Source organism: Vulpes lagopus, chromosome 5 (assembly GCF_018345385.1).
Source record: "Vulpes lagopus strain Blue_001 chromosome 5, ASM1834538v1, whole genome shotgun sequence".
In the NCBI taxonomy this organism is placed as follows: domain Eukaryota; kingdom Metazoa; phylum Chordata; class Mammalia; order Carnivora; family Canidae; genus Vulpes; species Vulpes lagopus.
In genome coordinates, this window is record NC_054828.1 from 34,751,490 (window position 1) to 34,767,565 (window position 16,076).

At 36.9% G+C, this 16,076-nt stretch overlaps 1 protein-coding gene across 2 annotated transcripts in view; it reads right to left on the minus strand.

Annotated features, from left to right (window-relative positions):
* FSHR (follicle stimulating hormone receptor) overlaps positions 1-16,076 on the minus strand; it is a 166,327-nt gene that overhangs the window by 86,588 nt on the left and 63,663 nt on the right. For both annotated transcript variants that reach the window (XM_041756707.1, XM_041756706.1), the window contains exon 2: positions 4,555-4,626. In XM_041756707.1, coding sequence (XP_041612641.1) covers positions 4,555-4,626 — 72 coding nt within the window. The remainder of the gene's footprint in view (positions 1-4,554; positions 4,627-16,076) is intronic.

Below are 16,076 nucleotides of genomic sequence, written 5' to 3' on the forward strand. Positions count from 1 at the left end.
CCATTAAATTTTCTGCTTTTCCTTAAGCTATCTGAGGTTTATTTTTCTTTGGTCTCTCAAAATAGAAAGTGTCCTAACAAATATGATGTTTGTATTACTTACTTTGAACATATTATCTTGTGCATTTTCGTCCTGTATTACATTTTAAACTATAACTATGTAAGTGCCTAGATCATAGTAGATTCTCAGCCAGTGTTCTTATGCTTATCAACTCCTACATTATCACTATCATTTATATTATTTAGTATTTTTGTTTCTGAATGTCTTGTTTTCCCAATTAATCATATTTGTTGATGCATTTTTATTCATACATCTATCAGTTACTTATTGTGCAAGGCACCAAGGATCCAATACTGAGTAAAAGCAAACATGTCCTTGGACAGTACAATAGGGGAGTTTGAAATTAAATGATCACATAAATAAGTGTAATATTGCTAAAATGAAAGACAGCGCAGAGACTAGTGATGGCAAAGTGTATGTAGTAGGGGGTCTTGCCGTAGTTGGAGAGGTCAGGAAGGGATTTTCTAGGCTAATGACAGTGGCATGGGAATCTGAAGGATGGGTAGGAGTCAACTAAATTAAAAGCCAGAGTGGAAAAGATTTTCTAGTCAGGAGGAACAGCATGAACCAACTAAGGCTCACAGTAGGCAGATAACACAGTACATTTTGTGAACTGATAAAAGGCTAATCCAGCAAAAGACAGACTGTGAGAGGATCTCATTTCTTTTTTTCTTTCTTTCTTTCTTTCTTTCTTTCTTTCTTTCTTTCTTTCTTTCTTTCTTTCTTTCTTCTTTCTTTCTTTCTTCTTTCTTTCTTCTTTTTTTTTTGTGTGTTAAGAGCAGTGGTAAAGCATGGCATGTATGTGTATGTAACAGAACATATGTGGAAGGTAACATGATTAGATAGGAATTTAGAAAATGTCACACTGGTTGCCATGTGGAGAATGCATAGGAGTGAGTGCGGAGCTTACTGGTAGATAGGGCAGCGCAAGTAGATAACCATTGCAATTATCTAGGGAAATACTACTGTATCTGGAGAAGGAGGTAAGTGGACAGATTAGAGGTATAGCAAGGAGATAAAAGCAGTAGGACTTGGTGTTGTACTTTAATAAAAAGTTATACTCTGACCTCACCTTTAAAGAACAGTCAAGGGATCTGGAAAAATTGTAAATTCTAAATACAATCTGATAAATGTCCTATTGATAGTATGGACACAAGATCATGTTTTGGAAGCACTGAGAAAGTCTTGCAAAGGCTTTACAGAGGCATAAACTTTTAATCTGGACCCTGGAGGACTAGCAGGATTTCTTTTCCAATTTCAAGTGAAGTTTTAGGCAGAGGGCCAGCATCTACATGAGATGAGTGTGAAAGTATATTTAATAATGAATTAATTCACCCGTAACTATTGTTTGATCCTGCTATGTACCAAGCATTGTCCAAAGAGCCAGTCATCACACTCTAAATAAGTATGATGCCTGGTAATGATAATGCTTGGGAAATGGCAAATTTTCTGTCTGATGAGACTGTGGGGAATGCAGTACACATGGTGGAAATATAAAAGGCTTTGTGTTTTGTGCCAGGCACTTAAGACTAAATCCTATGGCAGTGAGACTCCTTCCAGTTTCTTCTGCAAGAGAGTTTGGGCAGTGTGGGTCTGGCAGCAGGGAGCTAGGGAGACTGGAGCTGGGGTAGGTGTGACAGCCTCATGTAACAGGCTATCTAGGTGTTGATGAGACTTCAGACCTAAGAGCATGTGATCGCAGCAGGAGTGAGAGAAGGGCTGGATTCCAGGGATGTTTTTAAGAAAGAGTCAATAGGACTGGAAAAGGATTTGGGTATAACAGATAGAAAGTGAAGGGATATTTTGAACTTTCCTGTTTGGGAATCTAGGCAGGTGGTAATGTTGGGCAATATGGAAAGATGATAAATTTAAGCTTAAAGACAATGAGCTAGTCTGGATATATTAAACTTGCACTAGTAGTTTGATTAGGTAGAGATGTTTAGGAGTTTATTTCAAAACAAGAATTATGGCCTCAAAAGAGAGATGGGAGTGCAGTGAAGGTCCAGGAGCCCTCATAGTATGACATCTTTTGATAAATAATATAAAAAGGAAAAATACAAAAAGAGAAAAATATAAAAAGGAAAATGGCCGAAATGGAGCCCTGGAATATCTGAATATTTGAGAGGCAGCTGACGAACAAGAAAGTTGGAAAGAACTGTCTATGGAGTAGTCTGGGAGTCTAGCAGAGTGGACAGAAGGGTGTGGTGTCACTGAAGTTAAAAAGGGAATAACTATTAGGAAGAATGGCAGGAATAGTCAATGACATCAAAAGCTGCGTGTAAGTTAAGTACAAAGAACACAAAGTAGAAGTCACGAGATCTGGCAGTTCCATCATTGGTGTTGGGATCTTTCATAGTATAACTACATGGTGTTAGAGAATTTATGGTCCAATAGCAAGAGGGCTGGCTGAGGAGTGAGGGAAAGGAAAGGACAAGGGGGCAGTTCACAAGAGTGGGAGTGGCAAGAAAGAGGAGAGGTAAAACTGCCACACATGCAGAATGAATGAAAGGGATTTTATGATTCATGGAGAGGGAGATATTGAAGAGGAAGCCAATACTTACTAAGTTCAGGAAACTGACTAAAAACCAGATGAAGAACAGAAATACAGGGGGTAGGTCAGGAAAGGAGATGAGAACTCATCACTGACCAAGAACAGAAGGTGAGACAATGGATAAAGGGAAGCATAGAGACTGAAGGGTACAGTCTATTTAGAGTTCAGTTCGATGCCTGGCCTTCTATTACAGAATGTTTTTGAAGCCTTAGGACATAAAAAGTGTTGGGGAAAAAAAAGAGATTGCTTTAATTTTATTTCAGGCATCTCACTGTGTCAGTATGGGCTGATTAATAAAGATGTGAGCTAGAAATGGACAAGCTGTGTTTGAGGAAGTTAAGGTGTTTTTGAGCCAGCTGCCCTGTCTCTGGGATTATTGTATCAGCTCAGTTTTTTTTTTTTTTTTTTTTTTTTTTTTTTTATCAGCTCAGTTTAACGATTTATGTCACTACTGGAAGGTCCCGTCTGATGCTGAACACCCAATAAGGAGTCAATTACACCTGCTGGATTGAATTTGCTTAAGGTTGGTTATTTGTAGTATCTGGTCTTTCTGTCTTTAGAACAATATCTATGCACTTATAGGGCTGCATGGGGACAAGGCATATCTGATAATTGACATTTTGTTCATGTCCCTTCCAGACAGGGCAATGGCTAACCCATCCAGGAATACATCTTGAGCAGAAAGCTCTCCAATCCTATTGGATCTTTGTTTCCTTTGGTGAGCCCGGCTCCAAAGAGTGCCCCATCTCTCAATTCCTGTGAGCATCGACTGTCCTCAAAAAGGTAAACCTGGAAGACGACAGGTTTTAAACTGGGCTCTCATCCAACTGAGGATCCTTACACTTAGAAATTAGAGATCACAGAAGTCATCTCCTTCTTTTAAAACTCCTTCCTTAACCCACAGATGGGGAAGCCAAGGCCCCAAGAAATACACTGATTTATTCAAGGGCACACAGTAAGTTTATATTAAAGTTAGCTCTCTGAAGTAGGATTCTGAACATCGTCTTCCAAGCAGGTGATGTAATTGCTGGGACAGATTGCCACTCTTTCTGCTTTATGTTTCCTTCATTAATGGATTTCTTTCTTGCTTCCTCAGACTTCAACAAGTATTTTTAAACGAGGGTGAAAGAACTGAGAGAAAAAATTGAGTGGCTTTAAGAAAGAGAAATGCATGTGACCTGGGGGGTTGCTTTCTTCTTACAATGAAAAAAAAATTGTTCCCTTCTGTGTAATCCATCTATCTGTTGCTATATTTATTGGTGTTTAAGTTCTGGCCGCCACTGTGGTGAAGAAAAGATTTTCCTGGCCCTTGAGGCCTGGGAGATGGGATCAAGAGCCTTCAAAGGAAGAGTGAGTTACTTTAAACATGGCAGATTTTATTCTGCTTTTTCCTACTGTGCCTCATTTTGCAAAAAGCCTACTTGGGGAGACCCCTCCATTAAACTAGTTCAGTAAGGAGTGAATGTTTGCATTAGCAAAGGAGTCTTCTCTTCAAAGGAAATCTCCTTCAGTGCTCTGAACTTTCCTAATGCTTTTAAATGTTGATAAATCAGTTACCACTTGTCAGCATGGCTTGGAAGAGAGAAGTCTGGAGAATCTCAAACACAAATGTTAGGCCCTGCTGTCAATTAAAAATTAATCAGAAATAATAATATCCCTGAAAAAGAATGAGTATCAGCAGAGAAAATTGGCTTTGGTTTATAAAAGTTACACTCACAGGTACTTCGGAGCAACACTTTAGAGAAGAAAAAGTGAGGATTGCTTAGATTGATCTTATGTTCATTTCAACAGCTGCGCTCTGAAAGATTGCCCGTTATTAGGAAAGAAAAATGGGATGGGTTTTCTGGCTTCTAAGCACAGAACACCACCCTGGATGTGATGTGAGGCTGCTGCCCACAGCCCGGTTGAGGCACTCACACACACTCACATTGTTAGGTACGTACATTTTCTCCAGGTCCCCAAATCCAGAAAATGCTCCTTTTGGGATGACTCGAAGCTTGGTGAGGACAAACCTCCTGAAAAAAGAGTGAACATAAAATATCACAGCCTGTTCTTTCACTGATGGGCCTAATGTATAATATCAGTCAACAGCCAACATACACTAAGTGTAGTCATTTTAGTAGTTGTTGCAATTGCTTTTACATGATCTCTCTTCATCCTCACCACAAAACAGTGACCCTCATTTTGCATAAGAAGAAACAGGTTTAGTGAGGTTAACAGATTTGCCCAGGGTCACTTGGCTGATCAATGGCAGAGCTGGAATATGAACCCTCTCATCAGTGCTCCATGTTGCCCCCTGTAGCCTTCTGCGAGGTCCATTCTCTTTTTATACACCAACCCCCCAAACCTCTTCTCTTATTATCATTCTTAGTTGACCTTGCTTCCTATTTCAAAGAGAAAATGAACCCAGTACAAGAGAACGGTGTTCATGCCCTCCCGTGACTTGCAGCCATTAAATCATCTGCACCTGTGCTTGTACACCCTTGCCTTCCCTCTCATTACCATGCACGACTGGGACTTTGGACCTGGCTAAGAACAGCCCCTCCAATCCATATCAGACCTCTTCTCTCTTCTAGTAGAAGTAACCACTATAGCAATTTTCCCCCTTCTTGTGTACATTTTATTTGGCTATTTTTGCTTTTCTACTGGATCCTGCCCATCACTGTACAAACATGCCATAATTTATTTCATCAAAAACAAAACAAAACAACCCTCTACCCTTAACCTCAGCCACCTTCAGTTTTTGCCTTTTCTTCTACTTGAAATATTTGTCTAATCCTGCCTCCAAATTTCTTCCAATGGCTCCTCATCTCAGTCAGGAAAACCCCACAGTATATACAGTGATGTGTGGGACCCTCTGGCATCTTCCTACTCACCCTTTCCATGGACCCTCTACCCTCCATTTTGATAGCTTTCCCCTTATCCTGTTCTCATTGCAGTACTCTCTCTCGCTTGTTCTTGGACTTGCCAGGTTCCTTCTTGCCTGTGTTTCTACCATTTGCAATTCTCTCTGCCTCGAGCGCTCTTCTCTCAGATATCTTCATGGAAGCCCCATGGCTTCCTCCTTAGCCTGCTGTTTGCTCAAATGTCACTTGCTTAGTGATACTTTTTCTTACCATCCTATTTAAAATGACAGTCTCCCCAACTTAGGCCCTGGCCCCCTTTCCTGCTCAGATTTTTTCTTCACAGCACTCTGACATGTTGTATATTAATTTTTTTAATGTATTTGTGTATTTATCTCTAACCTATAACTAGAATACAAACTCTGTGAGGGCAGGAATTTTTGCTACTGTATACCAAATGCCCTGGAACATTGCCTGGTATATGACAAGTACTGAAAATTTTTTTCTTAAATGGCTATTAATCAGTCTAAGAGTTCTAATCTTGAGGGTGGACTTATAAGTGATCCTTCTGGAATCTCTACAATAGTGAAACACTGAGGATTTGGGTAGTTGTGCAAACCTTCATTGCTTCAATTTCCTGTTACTGATGTTAGTGAAACTCCTGTTACAGATAAAGTTATTCACGCAAACAGTTGTTTATTTTAACTGCCTTTGGCTGTCATGTACACCAGCTCTATGGGGAGGAAGCATGGGAGAAAATCTTAAGCTCTGGAGGAGTTTATATATGTGGAAAGGTAAGGTCAGAAACTTTGGAATCACCAGAAAATGGTTGTGGGATACAGTTGATGTAATAACTATAAATATTATGCAAGTATCAAAGTGAGAAAGACTCCAAAGGACATATATATATATTATAAAAAAATTGGAAGAATTGGATGATTTTGAGCCTGGGTCTTAAAACCATCAGGTCATACTAAAGACATAGTCTATAGGAAACCATTTAGATAAAAAGGGATCTCAATTAGGATGGGGGCAATGTGTCTGGAAGAGTGTCAACTCCTATCTGAAAAGAACTCCTATCTGAAAAGAACCAAGGTCAAGATACTTATTTAATCTTAGTTAACACAGACAAGTTCCTTTTGTTCCTATTTATTACAAGACAGAGAATAATGAAAACAAACTAGAAAAAAGCAAATAATAAGTCAACTACATAGTGCTTTTTAATTCAGCCCTAGTAGCAGACACATTTTCTAAAATTTCAACACCTATCCCGGTACTAAATGTTTCAAACTTATTAACATAATTAAATCTTATTTTGAAGATTAAAAGTCTTGACTTCCGTTTCTTGAAATGTTATAAACTAGATAACCTGAAGATATTTCCACTAAAAATTACCCAGGAGTCTTCCATAAGTCATAACAAATATTGTTTTAATTGGACGGTTGAACTTACAAGGAAGTATGAGAAAATCCTGAGGGGCTCAAAGTTAAGCAACTGAATACCAGTTGGAACCCTGAGGGTAAACTGAAGGCAAAGTATTTAGGGAGGAGGTCAATTTCTGACTTGGTAGCCAAGTGCTTTGTGTTTTGATGCTAAGGTGTTGGGTGAGATGAGATAGAGAAGATGAAATGCAAAGATTTATTTCTGTGTGCTATCTCATGCAGTCTAACAAAAAAAAAAAAAGATGCAGAAAATGGAAGACAGCCAATTCTTAATGAAATAATGTCTGGAATTTTCTGTAATTTATGAAAGACATAAATCCTCAGATTTAGAAATCTCAATTCCTAGGAAGGGAAACAAAAATAAATCTACTGCTAGATACCTGTGAATTGAAACTGTGGAACCAAAGAAGAAACTTTAAAGATATTTTATCCGCAAGGAAAAATAATTAGAAAACTTCGTAAAAATATCTTCAAAATTATTAGAGAATATAACTGCCAGTTTAGAATTTTAAGCATACAAATGTGAGGATAAAATAAAGACCCTTTTAGACAAATTTGATTAGTCACTAATGAAATTTTAGCAAAGGAATTCCTTTAGAGAAACAAGAAAATTTAACCTAGTAGGAAGGCATGTACACACACAGAAAAACAAAGAATAGTGAACAGAGAAATTAGTGCGCCTTATTGAATATAAGTAGATTTTAATAATGTTTGGGAAACTTACCTATTCAATAAAGAACACTGGAAAAAGTACTGACCGAGAACTAGGTCACAAAGCAAATTAGGATAGAACAAATAACTTTGTTTGACATGGTGCATTTAAATTAGAAATTTAAATTAAATTAAAAATCAGTTATAAGGGAAAATAATTAACAGCTGCCCTCCCCACCACACGTGTACAAACATCTAGAAAGTCAAAACTGAATCAAACCAAAACAACCCCCCCCAACTCTTTTAAGTCAACGCAGGCCAAAGAAGAAATTACATAATAATTAGTAATTGTTTGGAATTGAACTGTAATGAAAATACAACATGAAACTTAATGGGATGCACCTAAACCACTACATACAGAGAAATTAATAGCTTTAAATCTTTATACCCAAAAAGGAAACAAATAATATGGAAAAGGCACAAGCTACCTTTCCAACACAGGAAACTAGTGAAGGAACAACAGAACAGTGAAACAGAAAACTAGTAAGTCAATATTTATTCAACTTTTGGCTGGAACTTAAGGTACAAACTTAATATGAAAATTGGGGAAATAAGGGACTGTTGATAGAGATGTTTTGAGAAGATGAACACTCAGCTGGACATTACAACTTGATGTATAGATGGAGTTTGTTTATTCTATTCTAGTTTCACTTATTATAAGGTTAAGTTTCTTCATAAGTTTGTTGCTAACATGGGTAAGGAGCTTTCTTAGAATACTGAAAGGTGGGCAGCCCTAGTGGCTTAGTGGTTTAGCACCGCCTGCAGCCTGGGGTGTGATCCTAGAGTCCCGGGATCAGGTCCCACGTCGGGCTCCCTGCGTGGAGCCTGCTTCTCCCTCTGTCTGTGCCTCTGCCTCTCTCTCTCTCTGTGTCTCTCATGAATAAATAAAATCTTAAAAAAAAGAATACTGAAAGGTTTATTAGAATAGTTTCAAGAATTTTGACTTACAACTTTAAAAATGACTGTTAATGGAAAAGTGCATTTATCTGACTATTGGAGGAAACCATTTATCACTTAAAATTGCAAGCTCTACTTATGTGTTTATCTTGACCAACAACTTTCTCATAATTGATTCATTATGATTTTACTGATATAGCTCTAATTAATAAAATTGTGTTCAGATTTTTTTAAAATCAGGAATATTAGTAAAGGCATTATTTTTGATGAATTTTCATTTTAGAAATTTAAAGAAACAAGAATCTAACAGACTAACTTCATTCTATTTTTAAAAAGAATTTTATTTATTTATTCATGAGAGACAGAGAGGCAGAGACATAGGCAGAGGGAGAAGCAGGCTCTATGCAGGGAGCCTGAAGTGGGACTTGATCCCATGATCCTGGGATCACCACCTAAGCCAAAGGCAGATGCTCAACCACTGAGCCACCCAGGTGCCCCTAACAGATTAACTTTAAAACATATTTCAAAATTTAACTGTGCCTTGAGAGAAAAAAAAAAAACTAAAGAGAATACAGAAAAAAATAATAAAGATAAGAGTAGGAATTAATGATTATAATAAAGAAGATCAATAAAATAAGTTAATTTTTAAGAAAGATCAATAGAATAAATATCTGTTCACTTTCATCAAGAAAAAAAAAGTCATAAAAAATGGTGCTTACGACATTAGTTGACACAATGTTGCATTTGTTTCAGGTGTACAACATAGGGATTCAACAACTCTATATGTTTTGCTGTACAAACCATAAATGTAGCTCCCACCTGTCACCATAAAACACTATTACAATACAACTGACTATAGTCTCTATGCTGTACCTTTCATCCCAAAGACTTACATATTTCATAACTGGAAACCTATATCTCCTACTCTCCTTCACTCATTTTTCCTTTCCCCTTTTCCCCTCCCTTCTGACGACCATTAGTTCTCTATATATATCGATCTGTTTTTACTTTTTTTTGTTCATTTGTTTTTTACATTCTACATATAAGTGAAATTATATGGCATTTATTTTTCTCTGACTTAATTTCATTTAGTATAATATTCTCTAGGTCCATCCATGTTGTCACAAATAGCAAAAGTCCTATCATTTTTTTAATGTCTGAGTAATACTCCATAGTGTCTGTGCATGTGTGTAATATGTGTGTGTGTGTGTGGGGAAATTCGTGCACACACACATATTTATACACATATGCATCCATTTTTCCCACATATTTTCTACAGTGGCTGTACCAGTTTATATTTTCAGCAACAGTGTGCAAGGGTTCCTTTTTCTCCATATCCTCAAAAGTACTGTTACTGCTTGTGTTTTTGATTCTAGCCATTTGGACAGGTGTGAGGTGATACTTCATTGTGGTTTTGGTTTGCATTTCTCTGATGCTTTAGTGATGCTGAGCATCTTTTCATGTCTTTGGATAAAAGTCTATTCGTGTCTTATGTCCATTTTTTAATTTGATTATTTATTTTTGGTGTTGTATAGGTTTTTAAATATATTTTGGATATTAACTCCTCTTTGCATATATCATTTGCAAATATCTTCTCCCATTCAGTAGGTTGCCTTTTAATTTTGTTGATGGTTTCCTTCAATAAGCAGGCTTTAAATTAGAGGGCCCTAGGAACAATTTTAAAACATTAAATTTGAAGAATCTGACAGTATGGATAATTTTCCTAGAGATATATATTTACCAAAGTTGATTAATGAAGATAGAGAAAAACTGAATAAATCTAAAACTGTTAATAAGTTGGGCTGGTATTTTAAAGTCTATCCACACAAAAATAAAGTCAGAATCATATGATTTTAGAAGTAAATTATGTCTTTTTAGAATAATAGAAAATCTCAATATTATACAAACTATTCCAGAAAATAGCAAAGAGGGAATTCTCTACAACCCATTTTCTGTGGCTAGTATAATATCAGAAATAACACCAGACAGGGACAATAAAAGAGCAGAAAGATTAGGCCAATTTCACTTACTAATGTAAAGGGAAAAAATCTGAGATAATATAGTGACAATATGTACTCAATAGAAGCTAAATAATATAATGCTGCCAATTTATGTCCTGGAATTCAAAGGTTGCTAAATATTATAAAACTCTATTAAGATTTCCACATTGGGAAAGGAAAAGAGGCATAGAAAATATATTTTATAAAAGTTTACTCATGATAAAACCTTTTGACAAATAAGGGAAGGGAGGAATATTCCTAATCTGTAAGGGGTAAAAATCTATCAAACACTACAATAAATACCACACTCAATGGTGAAATGTTAGATATATTCTATTTAAAATTAGGAATGAGGCAAGGATGCTTGCCAATACTTCTTCCATTCATTATTGTGCTTGATGTACTAGCCTAGACAATAAGAGAAGAAAAAAAAAGATATCAGTATTATTGATGAAAAGCTGTCATTATCTATAGGTAACATTATTGTCTATATACACAAAAAAGAACTCATCTTCAATCTGAGAGATCAGCAGTAGAACTAATAAAAAAGTCTAATAAGGTAGCTGGCAGTATAATTAGTGCACAAAAATAATTTGCATTCTTATTTCGAAGTATATAAATTATTATGACCATAACATTTATATAATAAAAATAATTTTAAAAAGACTTAGGGTCATATGGAGAATAATGAAATACTTAGCTGAAAAACATTTTAAAAAAACAAACCATGAAAAAACAAACAAACAACCAAACCCTGATCAAACAGAAATGCCACATTTATAAATGGGAAGTCTCTATATTGTGAAGTATTGGTTTTAATCCACGTTAATATATGAACTAAATAAATATGACACATCTGAGAGGCAATAGTTTTTTGTTTTGGTATGTACGTATGGAAATTGATTAGCTGACTATTACTTATAAGGAAGAGCAAATTTCAAAGAACAGCTAAAACAGTTTTGAAGAGGTAAAACAAGGTTAGGGGAGTGGGCATGCCAGGCAATGTAATTTTTAGAAAGCTAAAGTGATTAATTAAAATGCTGTGATATTGACAGGGATTAAGAAATAGGCCAGTGGAAGAGAATAAAGAGCACATTTATAAATCATAAACAAAAGGAAATGGCAAATGACAACATAGCACTAAAAATTAGTGAAGGAAAATGTGGATTAATCAACAAGGGGTGCTGGAACTGTTGATTATCCTTGTAGAAAAAGATAACACTTTTGCTTATTATCATATTAAAATCTCAATTCCAGGCTTACTAAAGATCTAAATGGGAAAAGTCAAAAGTTTAGAACTTTTAAATGAAATATAACATTCTATTCAGAATGCTCTTTTTTCAGAATACTTTTATTTTTACTTATTTATTATCAGTATCTTTTTTTTTTTTTTTTTTAGTAGGCTCCATATCCAGTATGGAGCCCAGTGTGGGGCTCTAACTCACAATCCTGAGATCAAGACCTGAGTCCTGATCAAAAGTCAGATGCTTAACTGACTGAGCCACCCAGGTGCCCCCTGTTCAGAATACTTTTTAAAAGGACACAAAACAATAAAAAAAAAAGTACCAAAAAATAAAAAATAAAAAGGACACAAAAACTGCACACCAAAATTGAAAAGTTGAGATATTTGGTTATATTAATTAAATTTAACCTTTCTGCTAAAGATAAAGATAAGCTATAGACTAGGGAAAGATATCTGTAACACATAAAACTAACACAGCGTTTGTATCAGAATATGAAGAACTTTCAAAATAATGCAAATACAACACAGTAGAAACATTGTCAAAAGATATGAACGGCAATTTGTATAAGAGGAAATGCAAACAACAATAAACATATGAAAAGACGCTCAACTTCATTAGTAATCAGGAAAATGCAAATTTAAACAATAATGAGATACCATTACACATCATCATGTTGGCAAGCATTAAAAGGAAAACTTCACAGTAAGGCTGCTGGTGAGGCAGTAGAAAAACAGGGCATTTTCTACACTCATGATGGAAGGGTAATTTACTACAAGTACTTTGAGTAGCCACAGGGCAATATGTGTTAGACAGAAATGCCTTTGAAGTGAGCTATTCCATGTCTCTCTGCCATATGTGTACCTGGAGATAGGTAAAAGATTAATTACCGCAACATAATTTATGACAGTAAAGAAACTGGAAACGAATGTCCATAAACAAAAGAATGAATAAATATTAATAAAGTATTGTATATTGACACAGTGCTAAATTCCAAAGCAGTAAAAAAAAAAATGAACTGACTAGTGCATGAAACTATCTGGATAAATCCCCAAAGAGAAAAAAGGTGTGTATACACACACACACACACACACATATATATACAATAGGTACAGTATGTGATTTTGTTAATAAAGGTTAACATGCAAATTAATACAATATATTGTTGCATATGAATCCTATCTTTTGTTTCTATATTTTTCATGTTTTGACAACTTGGGGTTTTGCTGACTCTGGAGCTAATTCCTAGAGATGGCAAACAGCTGGCCTAGGAGTATGCCTTTCATATGCAAATTAACCAGTCCAGAGTCTTTAGGGCCAACTACCTCCTTTTAGGAGCCCTTCCCCTCTCTCTTCCAGCACCAATTACCCCAGGGCAGCCTTACACCCCAGAGTCCTTGAAAATTATTTAAACCAGAAGAACCTAAACCTGCTTACCCTGTTTCATCCATGGAAGCCACAATAAAAACTCCTGACATGTTTTCCCTTCTGCCTCCTGGTGCTTCCCCAGGGAAGTGTGGGCTCTGTGAGTGTAACAGTATCTTTTCAATATTACTCCTCTCCTGATCTGTTGGCCTCACCATTTCTGAATAATAATAAAACTTGTATTTTAAAACATACTTAGAGATACACATATCTTTATCAAAAGGAAAATTCTGAGAACAATCAACACCAAAATAGGCACAGTATTACCTCTATAACGAGGAAAAGGAGTGGGGTGCAGCCCTATCTAAAATATTTCATATTTTTTAAAAAAGATCTGTACGATTAAGACCAAATGTTTTGATTCAGCAAAGCTGAGTATCTTATTGAGTGTTGATTATATTATTCTCTATACTTCATACTTGAAATATTTCATGATTTTTCAAGATTGAAATCTTAGCCATGTCCAAAGCATCATTTATTTGTTTTTAAACAGAGGGAGCAATTCGAAAGTATCATCATATTGTTCTTGTCAGATGGCACCTTTCCTCTGTAAGGGGGCATAAAGTGTCTGAATGATTTCTGTAAAAAATGCACAATTCATCAAAACGGCTCTGAAAAGAAAATTTTCTTCACTATATTGCAGGTTATTTAATGTCTCTTCCGTGATAAATGGAGTAGGTGGGATTTACTTTTTTTCTTCCTTGAAATTGGGAAGCTTTAGGATTCCCTTGAACTCTGTCTCTGTTACAAGCAATTCATATCTTGGGCAGTCCATTCACCCTTGGCCAAATTTAATTTCCCTTTTTGGCTTAAAGGAGAATGGTTTAAAAGATCCTATAAAAAGCTTTCTGGCAGCCTGGAAAACAGCCAATATTCTTTTTGAGAAAGCTGCCTTTTTATGATGGCCCAAGTGTAAATGACACGGGGCTCTGTGTTCTTTGAATTTCACACAAGTTTAAAAATTAAAGTGAGAACAGCTTGGCAAAGGATATACAAAAAGAAATTGATCATCTTCCTGACCTCAAAATGCCAAGAGTTTTTGAGCTTCACACTCTTTAGATCAAACTCTTACCCTAATTAACTTTCTGGGAATGTGTTTGAGAAAACTATCCAAAGAGGTAGATTGAACTAAATGAGCAAATCATCTGGAAAAAATAGATTTTAAGTAACTTGATTTGGCTGTTTACCATGATCCAGCAGACAACTCTACCACTGTCCAAATTATGTGTGCATCTAATTGGTTGCATTTCTCATTTTGTTACACGTGGGTCTTGAGGACAGGGGGGCAGGAAATAGCAAGACGGAAGAGTTGAGAAGGTAGGAAGGGGTGGTTTTCATTTCATTTGACTTTAAATTACTTTGTTTTTCTAGAACCTCTTCACATTTTGGCATCAGTCTTAACTGCCTAGATGTGAGGTGTTCTGTAAATACAGGGAAGTGGGTTCAGCTGGCATTAGCCCTTCACCCACCTTCAGGCTTTATAAGCGAATGCCAAGGATTCACTGAGGGCTGCAAAGTCTCCCATGAGGATTTCTTGGGATAGAAGTGTCACTGTTCTTTGTGTCCTTCTCCCATGGTGTAGAGGGTGTGCTTGTCCTTCATCTTAAGCCAAATGTAGGAAGTAATAGGACCAATTAAGGGTGTTGACATGCATTTCCTGCAATTTGGGGAGTTAGACTGGAACACGATTCCGGTCTGACCTCTAAAAGTAGGTATCCAGCTGCTTTTGGAGAGAGATGTAGTTTTATAGACAACAGTGTGAGTTTCCCATGAGCCAGACCTAGGGCCAGCAGAAGAGAGCTGACTGCTCACCCTGAGGAAGATGGGCTTGCCTGAATAGTGAACTGATCCCAAAAGAGAGCCCCAAGTGTAGGCTGCTGGAAGCCAGTGGGAGGAGGAATTGTTCTTCAGAAGATGGAGCCCTCCAGCGTGAGGGAGGTCCCATCCATGTGATCTCCAGTGAGAATAAGAATTGGCATTTGAATATCTGCCTCACCCAGAGGGTCCCAAAGCCAGATGGCCACTGTGGTATCAGAGTAGGATCCAGTTCCTTTCCCTCCAGCTTCCCTCCCTCCTAGGCCCAACCCAGGTGAAACTAGGAAAAGTGACACCTGGACAGGAAGGAGAATAAAGAGGAAAAAGGAAACTCTTCCTTCCTCAGTCGGGGAAGCAGTCTGTAGGATTGGACTTTCATTTCATTTATGAGGAACATCTATGATTGCCCACCCCAAATTTCATCTGTGGTGAGGAAAAATGAGTCAGAGAGTGGTTTTGCGTTGGCAGGGGTAGTGAAGAAGAAAGTTACTTTCCAGTTGGACCCTACTGAATCCATCTTGATAGACGGATTTTCCCCCCAAGTCATCCTGTGTATAATTTATTTGTGAGAGAAAAAGTATTAGGAACTTAAATAGGGCAAGGCATGGAGAGGCATGGAAAATATTCTTATTCCTCCTTTCTGTCCTTTGTTAGCTCTTATTACATAGGCTGATGATGGGCAATTTAGGACAGCGTGGATAATTTGGTTCTCCCTTTTGGCACAGTTTGTGATAGCCAAGAAACATTTTCTGCTCAGGGCCCAGCCACAGTAATTGTCTACATAACACCAGAATGGCTGGCTACAGGAGGGGAGATGCAGTTGTCTTCAGTTTCCATAGACCATCTATTCAGTTAAACTTCCAGATAATCTTTCTGATGTAGACCCTGCCACATACCATTGTGTCAAATCATGATGTACAATGTTTTCTTTAGGAGAAAAAGTTTGTTTACAAGATAGAAGCTCATGAGGCAGGCACCACTCCAAATCCAGCTCCAGTGACACCTCCCTGTCCCCTGAGTCTGTCTGATTTCCCCTCAGCAACCTCCCCAGAGTGGTGATTCTTCACTTTTATCATCTTCCACTGAACAGG